The 10,184-nt window shown below is 44.2% G+C and overlaps 1 protein-coding gene across 2 annotated transcripts; it reads right to left on the reverse strand.

Moving 5' to 3' along the window:
- Nucleotides 1-8,484, reverse strand: STOML2 (stomatin like 2). 2 transcript variants are annotated; one of them, XM_069964855.1, is made up of 10 exons: nt 8,369-8,484; nt 6,536-6,688; nt 6,286-6,385; nt 5,295-5,353; nt 4,721-4,822; nt 3,630-3,764; nt 1,825-1,969; nt 899-978; nt 314-442; nt 1-207 (listed from the first exon to the last, which is right to left on the reverse strand). In XM_069964855.1, exons 1-10 carry the CDS (start codon nt 8,408-8,410, stop codon nt 115-117), a joined length of 1,038 nt encoding a protein of 345 aa, XP_069820956.1. In that variant the 5' UTR covers nt 8,411-8,484; the 3' UTR covers nt 1-114. The 2 variants fall into 2 exon arrangements, with proteins under 2 accessions (XP_069820956.1, XP_069820955.1); XM_069964854.1 differs by having other exon boundaries at nt 6,536-6,691.
- Between the last annotated feature and the right edge of the window lie 1,700 nt (nt 8,485-10,184).

The following is a 10,184-nucleotide window of genomic DNA, read 5'->3' on the forward strand; positions in this document are numbered from 1 at the left end:
TTTCTTTGAAATCATATATTACGTGACAAATCATACTTAAAATACAAAATCTCCTAATAAGTAAGTGGTCGGCGACATAGATGTTCACAGTGGACCTGTCCATCAGAACCTCTCCTACAGATCCTCTGCGTCTGTGACTCTGTCTGGTGCTGCCAGCGGACTCTTCTGCTGCATGTTTTTGGTCACTGTGCTGTATATTCCCATGGCCTGTGTACAAGAGGACAGAAATATTACCAAGTGATAAACACTACAACCCCCAGCGTGCTCAGTACATGCAGTATACTAGTATAGACCTGGGTTATAGTATACGGACCTGGGTCACCATGCTGCTGATGTCTCCGGTGTTTGCAGGTAGTAGTATCGTGTTAGACTCTTGTGCCAGTTTGGAGAAGGCGGTAACGTACTGTTCTGCTATGGAGAGTGACGCTGCGGCATTGCCGTGCTGGAGCGGTACAACAAACAAGAGCAACATTACTATCAGATTTATGAAATGCACATTACATGTATATAAGCATCTAGAGAAGAATGAACACGGGAAAAATCACCTGCTATTGGATGACAATAGTGGATATACTATATATGTCTAATTGTTATAAGTAATATCTCTGGGGTCCATACCTATGCTGAGATTAAAGGGGTAGTTAAGCAATTTTTTTTTTCTTTTAAATTGTGTAATAGGGTCCATACTTTGCATACAATGTGTAAAGGATAAAGTAGCCGGGCCTATATGCACAGTATGTGATCACAGTTCCAACTCTGAGCCTGGCTACTCACCCCATCCTGAGCAGCCTTTCCCATATTTACACACAGAAAATGTGAACGATCGTAATAAAAAAAAAAAACTTATGCTGAGGCAAAAGGAAGCAAAACGTAATTATATTGAGAAAAGAGATGTTACCTGCTGGGCGAGGGCTTCTGCCACCAGACGTATCGCCTCCCCCCGGGCCTTAGCCTTGGCCAGGATAGCGTTTGCTTCACCTAAAGGGAATTAAAATAAATAATAATGATCATAACAACAAAAATAATAATAATAATAATAATAATAATAATAATAGAATTTGAATGACCCACCCCAGTAGTAACAAGAATAAAGGATTATAAAAAAAATCCCAGCTCAAGAGATGTCTTCAGATTTATAAAGAACATTAAAAATAATTATGTAAAGAAAAAAAAATAAAACTAGACATTTACTTTAATAAATTTATTAAAGCAATGACTTATATAGTGACAGATTCCCTTTAAAGAGGAACCAGAATATGAAATTATATTTATTATATTTCATATTCTGTGTACCCCTTTAAAGGGAATTTGTCACTAGGTACATACTGCCTTAAATGAGGGCAGCATAAACTAGTGACAGAAATACTGAACAGATCGGTGTACTTACATCATTCTGTTCCACCATTCTCCTAATATGCAGGAGAATAGGATTCTTGCCACCCCCACTGCTAATTGACAGTTGGCTGCCTATACACAGCATGGATAGATAACTGCCAACCAGCATCTGGTGGGCAGAGTTTTCTGCTTCTCATGAATATCCAGGACTACTGGGCTCATGCACATAATGGAGAGTACTACTTATTGTCCATGTTATTCAGGATATCTCTGGATCAGCTGCACAGAACAATGTAAGTGATACATCATTCTGTTCAGCTTCTGTCACTAGTTTATGCTACCCTGAGATAGGACACAATAAACCTGCTGACAGAGTCTCTTTAAGTTCTGTATGACGACAAAGCTAGCTCATTGTCCCGGTAGGGAATCTTCCCAGCTTAGAGACACTAATGCATTATGGAATTCGAATGCAACCGCTCAGGAACCCACCTGCCGCTTTGTTGATCTGTTCCGCTCGTTCTGCTTCTGAGGCCAAGATCTGGGCTTGTTTTTCTCCTTCGGCCACATTGATAGCAGATTCCCTGGTCCCTTCTGATTCTAACACCATAGCTCTCTTCCGCCGCTCGGCCTCAACCTAGGGAGACATCCAGATGGTGATCACACCGAACTTCCAGGACCAATGTGTAGCTCCATATTCATACCCCAGTAGCCCTTTATCCAGCGCACTGCTGGAGTGCATTGCAGAAGTTTTCACTAGCCAATAATCCCCCCCCCATGTAATAAAGGCCTTAGGAGAATCGGTGTCATTACAATCACTACGGACATTAAAGGGAACGGTCAGCAGGTTAGACAATCTAGGCAGGCACTTGTCACAGCTCATTTGTCATCTGACTAATGGAAAGTATGAAGTGGGCATTGTGTGAATTCTTCCAGCCTTGCCCAGTAGCCCCAGTAGGACCCTCCAGTAGGAGCAGTACAGAATACTCGTATAATAGAGTGCTCTGACTTTCTAATATACTATATGTTTCCATTCCCATCTCCTAAAGCAGCGGTAAGGAACCTTGGCTCTCCAGCTACTGCAAAACTACAACTCTCATCATGCCTGGAAAACCAAACCTTTAGCTGTGGTAGTTCAGGCATGATGGGGGTTGTAGTTTTGCAACAGCCAGAGAGCCAAGGTTCCCTACCCCTGCCCTAAAGTAAGGGAAACCTCTAGAATATAGCATCACCTTGGATCAGTAGGGCACCCCAGATGAAGGGGGAGGATGCATTGCTAAAGTAGCTGCTTTTCCCCAATACCATGGTCCCTGGTGGCCTAGGCAAGGAACTGCAGTCTGGCCCTATACAAGTGTATGGAGCTGTGCAGCAGTTCTCTAGATATTAGTTGCTATCTGCAATAAATGGGAATGGGTAAGTGCATCAGAAGTCCCACAAGTCTAACTCCTTCCGACCAAGCGATGGCATAGCCTAGTGATATGATGGATCTCTTTTAGCCGTCATTGAATGAAACACCTGATGGATGGCTGTGGCGTGTGTCTGCCCGTTTACCTTTGTCAGCCCGTTTACCTGTATGTGTGACCACAGTATAAGGGTGTTATTCTCCAGGGTTGCCCTAGATCCCAATGATAGGTATTTTCTTATTAAACACAATTATTCCAATTATCTAGAGGGATCAATAAACTAAAAACTTATGCTATAAAAACGTGTGAATGATGATTTAAAAGATGGGAAGTATCAAGCACATATATTCATGATTGGTAAGTATCAGTATGCAGTATTGCAGGGTGTATGATCAGAGAACCTTGTGTTTTTTTATCAGTATAAGGGCCCTATTACACGGGACGATTATCATGCGAAAAATCGTTGTATTGTTTGAATTTAAACGATAATCGTTCTGTGTAATTGCAGGCAAATTGCATCGAAAAATCGTTTGTGTCGTTGATCGTTTATTTAGATCTGAACCTAAAATTGTCTTTAATTGTCGCTGTAATTCCACATTCGTTCGCTCAAGTTCCGCATTTTTTCAGTAATCGTTCAGTGTAATTGCACAACGTTCTGCTGGGATCAGATGGAGTAAACGATCATAGTAACAATCGTAACAATGATCGTAACTAACGACTATCGTTCTGAGTAATATGGTGAACGATTTCAGGTTAATAAACAATCTTGATTGTGATTGTTTATCGTTAAAAATCGCTTTTTGTAATAGGACCCTAAGGGTGGACCCTCAGTGAGCTGTATGTTAGGGGTCAGGTATAGCATGGACACCTCTCAGCTGTCAGGCCAGGACCCACCTGCATCTGCATAGCTTCTCGGACTTTAGGAGGCACATGGATGTCTTTAATCTCATACCGCAGACACTTGATCCCCCAGTAATCGGAGGCCTGGTTTATAGCATCCACAATGCAGGAGTTCAGCGATTCTCTTTCCTGGTTTATTCAGAAAAAATAAATAGAACGGTGATGACAGATGATATTCATGCCAGACAAGACGACAGCAGATACATGTAAAGACATTATAGCGGAATATAGAATCACTGGACCATTAGTCTTCGGTTCTCTTAGGACGGCTGAACATTGGTTTGGCTGACAGCTATTCCTCCTGATCTCTCCATATACATGAACATTTAGCTGAGTGTTCTGAATGGAGAAATAAGGATTACCTCACTGCTATATTCCTCTGGAAGCTGCTTAAAGGGAATGTGTCACCTAAATTTTATTTTACTGATTAGAGTCAGATACTAAAACTTGTTCTTTTATTCTAATCTGTTTCTCTTTTCTGACTATTTTAATTTCACTATTTGTACATTGTTATGGGGGCTGTCATTTAGTCTAAGGTGTTTTTAACAGCACTTAGTGACATGCTTTACAGTGAGCCTCATGGACATAGATGACAATAGACAGACTCTGTCCCCTTGAGATGAATGTGAGACATTACTGAGTGCGCTCTGTGACCTGTGAAGAGGTCATTCTACACGGAGCTGCTATTGTCTCCTCTATCTACTGGTGTCACATGACGCTGCAATGCTGTAAAGATCATTTTACTGCAGCCTCCTCTTATCACCACCGACACAACAGGAAGCTCAGCATTCTCCCCAGTGGTGAGAATGAAAATTGCAAGATATCAGGATTATTTTATAATATAGATAGCAAAATGGAAAATTAGAATAAATGTCACCAAAAATTCTTAAAAAATATATATTTAACATAAAAACATTATTTATACAATAAGTCATTTTCTGATGACACATTCCCCTTTAAGCTGTATAATGATATTTGCATATAGATACACTGCTCCAATGTGCAGAGGATATATAGCACATCCTGACATACAGTGTGATGATTGGTTCCCTATAGAATTAAGAAAAATTAACACAGCAACTCACCCTGAAGACCTTGTCTAACGTTATTTTTCCGAGTTCAGAACGCATGGTGGTCTGCGCCAACTGAGTGACCGCGTATTCTGGATCCTCCACACCGTAGCTGGCCTGACAACAGAGAGAACAGTGACTATGTGCAGAGTATGCTGGTGTGCTGGATAATTTATATGGCATAGGTTTCCCTCTATTATAGATATAAACCATAGGCTGGTCATATCCTTCAGACAGCTATTCCCTAGATGGGTTGCCAGTAATCCTCACACCTGGACTTCCATTCCCTTACTTCTCTGGCCAGTCACAGCACTTACTCCTTTCTGCTATGCCATGACATAGTGCTGCTATGAAGCGAAGAGTCTGGCACCAAGTGGGGGAAGAAAGGAGTATTGATGCACTGGGTTTACAAGGTGCCAGGTGAGCAGCATGACGGCATGGTTGCTAATGACAGGCTACACAAGGGATAGCTGGCTAGAACATTATCTGGTGGCTTGTTACAATATCTGCACAATATCTGGTGGCTTGTTGCAATGTGTCAGGACAGGTAACTCCGTGTGACTTGTCACAGCTGTGGCGGGAGACTCACCCTATAAGGGTCCATGACGCGCAGGTACAGCACTCCATCTATCTGTAAGGTAACATTGTCTAGAGACAAGGAGAGAGAGAGAGAAGGGACACCATTCATCATCCGTTTGAATTTAGAACAAAGAAAAGCCAGGCCTGACAGTAACAACATCCTGCGGATCTGCTAGATCTATGCCATTTGGATCTGCCTTACAGGTAGCAAGTACCAGAGATTTGTAATTTACTTCTATTAAAAAATCTCCCGTCTTCCAGTACTTATCAGCTGCCGTATGTCCTACAGGAAGTGGTGTATTCTCTCCAGTCTGACACAGTGCTCTCTGCTGCCACCTCTGTCCATGTCAGGAACTGTCTAGAGCAGCAGTAAATCCCCATAGAAAACCTCTCCTGCTCTCCAGACTGGAGAGAATACACCACTTCCTGCAGGACATACACCAGCTGATAAGTACTGGAAGACTGGAGATTTTTTTAAAGTAGTAAAACAAGAAAAAAGTGAAAGTAACAAGAAGTTAAACATCTCTGGCACCAGTTGATATAAGATATATATATATATATATATATATATATATATATATATATATTTTTTTTTTTTTTTTTTTTTTTTTTTTGTGAACTACCCCTTTGACTGTGTCCAGAAAAGTATGAGCGGCACTTTATTAGCAATATTGGCTAATGAAGAAAGGAGGTCTACTAATTAAAGGGGTTCTTCAGGCTTAGGAAAACATGGCCATTTTCTTCTAGAAACAGCACCTCTCCTGTCCTCAGTTGGGTGTGGGGTTTTGCAGCTAAGTCCCATTGAAGTGCATGGAGCACAATTGTAATACCACACACCACCTAAGGACAGGGGTGGTGCTATTTTTGACAAAGTAGCTGTATTTTTTCTTATCCTGGATAACCCCTTAAAATAAGACAAACCAACCCAACATGAGAACCTCAGTGGACCTGGATCCATAAAATGATGTATCAATGGTGACAATGTGTCAAGGGAGACTCACCCAGGGTCACTGCAGACTGCTCAGGTACATTGATCACAATTTCCTTCAAACTCTGCACATAGCGGATGCGATCCAGAACTGGAATGAGGATGTTCAGACCCTGCAAAAGGAGAACGGTAACAATAAGACATGTAATACTACAGACGTGGGACAGAGGAGATACACGAGTCCTGAAGGAGGGGATGTGCCTCATACATAAGGTATATAGGTGGCAGGACGGAGACTAGAGGGGACCACAAACAGCACTCACTGGCTCCAAGATGCGGTGGAACCGGCCCATACGTTCCACCACCCAGGCCTCCTGCTGCGGAACAAACAAGATGACCGTGTTCATGGGAAGTCCGGATGACGCACAACGTCGCACCTCAACACTCCAGGCTTTAGGACCATTTATTTGGGAGCCCTGCTGGGGATAAGAAAAACAAGATTACAGGTGTGTCCAGTGGTGATGTGTTACAGTGTGCAGGGCAGGTGTGTCCAGTGGTGATGTGTTACAGTGTGCAGGACAGGTGTGCCCAGTGGTGATGTGTTACAGTGTGCAGGACAGGTGTGCCCAGTGGTGATGTGTTACAGTGTACGGGACAGGTGTGCCCAGTGGTGATGTGTTACAGTGTGCGGGACAGGTGTGTCCAGTGGTGATGTGTTACAGTGTATGGGGCAGGTGTGCCCAGTGGTGATGTGTTACAGTATATGGGGCAGGTGTTTCCAGTGGTGATAGTGTTACAGTGTATGGGGCAGGTGTTTCCAGTGGTGATAGTGTTACAGTGTATGGGGCAGGTGTGTCCAGTGGTGATAGTGTTACAGTGTATGGGGCAGGTGTGTCCAGTGGTGATAGTGTTACAGTGTATGGGGCAGGTGTGTCCAGTAGTGATGTGTTACAGTGTATGGGGCAGGTGTGTCCAGTGGTGATGTGTTACAGTGTACGGGGCAGGTGTGTCCAGTGGTGATGTGTTACAGTGTACGGGGCAGGTGTGTCCAGTGGTGATGTGTTACAGTGTACGGGACAGGTGTGCCCAGTGGTGATGTGTTACAGTGTACGGGACAGGTGTGCCCAGTGGTGATGTGTTACAGTGTACGGGACAGGTGTGCCCAGTGGTGATGTGTTACAGTGTACGGGGCAGGTGTGTCCAGTGGTGATGTGTTACAGTGTACGGGGCAGGTGTGTCCAGTGGTGATGTGTTACAGTGTGCAGGACAGGTGTGTCCAGTGGTGATAGTGTTACAGGGCAGGTGTGTCCAGTGGTGATGTGTTACAGTGTGCAGGACAGGTGTGCCCAGTGGTGATGTGTTACAGGGCAGGTGTGTCCAGTGGTGATGTGTTACAGTGTGCAGGACAGGTGTGCCCAGTGGTGATGTGTTACAGTGTGCAGGACAGGTGTGCCCAGTGGTGATGTGTTACAGTGTGCAGGACAGGTGTGCCCAGTGGTGATAGTGTTACAGTGTATGGGACAGGTGTGCCCAGTGGTGATAGTGTTACAGTGTATGGGACAGGTGTGTCCAGTGGTGATAGTGTTACAGTGTGCAGGGCAGGTGTGCCCAGTGATGATAGTGTTACCGTGTAACAGCCTTACTTGTTGTGAGCAGTGTAGAACATGATGGACAGGACAGGAGATGTGTGGCGGACTGGCGGTCGCCATTTAAAAAAAAAAATATCCAAAACAAATCACAATCACCAAAGCTTTGGGAAGAAATCTTAAAGCGGCTATCAAGGCTTTAACATACACGGCCACTTTCTTCCAGGAACAGCACCTCTCCTGCCCTCAGTTTGGGTGTGGGGGGTTTTGCAGCTCAGTTCCACTGCAGACTTGTAATACCACACACAACCTGAGGACAAGGGTGGTGCTGTTTTTGCTAGAAAGTAGTTGTCCTTGTTCTTATCCTGGATAATCCCTTTAAAAACAGGCATATTATGTGCACATCATGTGATTACAGTTTAGTCAAGACAACCATCCTATAGTCCTCTGTATATAACCATACAGTCATCCTACTCTATACACACAGAATATAGCTATAAATACAGGGCAGGGTCAGAGGTCAGCAAACAGACAGAAGGACAATCAAACATGCAACCATGTCATCCTCACCCGCAGCAGGGCGCCCCCGACCCGGCTCACTGCCCTTAGCATGTCCCCGGAACCGCTGCTCGTGCAACTCTCCTGCAACCAGTGTGCAATCCCTACAGCGGCGCGGCCGGATGACGTCACTCACCGCCGGGGACTGTCAAATCAGGATCGCGCAGTGCTGACGACACTGGCGGGGAGCGGGCGCCATGCTGAGAAGGTCATCGCCCTCATTCAAGCTGACTGTCGCCATGTTGGGAGTGGCAAAAAGAGTTCCACACTGATGCTGTTCATTTTGACACAGAAGCTTTGCAGCTCACATCCAGTGTCTGGAACTTATAAAATAATAAATAAAATTATAAATAATAAAAAAAAATGTAGAAAAAGGAAAATAGTTTGTCTTGAGCCTCATTCACATGTATGTGGTCAGGCTCCATGTCAATTCTGAACCAAAATGGGCCTAATATTAATGTTTCCCCCTTCATTAGTGGGACTCACTCATGTATGAACTAGAGCTAGGTAGCTGGCTAGAAACAAGAGAGGCTGGCTGTGCCAGGGAGGCATTTACCTAGGGCGTATCTGCAATACAGAGTGGCCTAACTACCATACAGGGACACAAAGGGGCCTAACTGCTATACAGGGGCACAGAGGGTCCTAACTGCTATACAGGGGCACAGAGGGGCCTAACTACTATACAGGGACACAAAGGGGCCTAACAACTATACAGGGGCACAGAGGGGCCTAACTACTACACAGGGGCACAGAAGGGCCTAACTATATAGAGGGGGGGGGGGATATTAGTATACAGTGGTCAGCGGCTATGTACAGCAAGTATTTCCCTCAATATGGGCATAGTATGGGGGGATTAGTATTTGTATGTATGGATCTCTGACCTGATATCCCGCTACGTCCCTCACGCAACCTTCGATCCTCCCGTAACCTTCATCTGCACTCCCCCTTGTTCGTACCTCGCACAACTGCCTCCAAGACTTTGCCTGAGCCTCCCCCATACTCTGGAACCCACTTCCCCCCACACATACGGCTCTCATCCACCATAAAGTCCTTTAAAAGTAACCTGAAAACCCATCTCTTCAAACTAGGCTACAACCTATAGTAATTCTGCATCACACTTTACTGGCTGCACTTTACCTCCTGTTTCTCTCCCCTTACCTTATAGATTGTAAGCCCTCGCAGGCAGGATCCTATTCCCCCATGTCCCGGTCTGTCTTTTGCCTTCATGGAATGTGTCCTGATCTTGTATTGTTACTGCTTGTTACCCCATCTATTGTATAGCGCTCTGGAATTAAGGGCGCTTTATAAATAAATAATAATAATAATTTCACAGTATGGTGACAGTCATGTGGCGGTATTCTCTGCCTCATATATGGTGTTTTTGGTACAAGTACCAGGATGTAACTCAGGATCAGTACAAGATAAGTAATGTAAGTATGTACACAGTGACCCCACCAGCAGAATAGTGAGTGCAGCTCTGAAGTATAACACAGGATGTAACTCAGGATCAGTAATGTAATATATGTACACAGTGACCTCACCAGCAAAATAGTGAATGCAGCTCTGGAGTATAATTCAGGATCAGTACAAGAAGTAATGTATGCACACAGTGACTCCACCAGCAGAATAGTGAGTGCAGCTCTGGAGTAGAATAAAGGATGTAACTCGGGATCAGTACAGGATAAGTAATGTAAAGTATGCCCGCAGTGACTCCACCAGGAGCATTACAGAAGTATTATGTATAATTGCGTGGCAACACTGAAAATTGCAGGGTGATATTCAGCGATGCAATATAAAGCCCCTTAGCCCAAATACAATAGTCAGTGTT

The sequence above is a fragment of the Dendropsophus ebraccatus genome, chromosome 3 (genome assembly GCF_027789765.1).
Source record: "Dendropsophus ebraccatus isolate aDenEbr1 chromosome 3, aDenEbr1.pat, whole genome shotgun sequence".
NCBI lineage: Eukaryota > Metazoa > Chordata > Amphibia > Anura > Hylidae > Dendropsophus > Dendropsophus ebraccatus.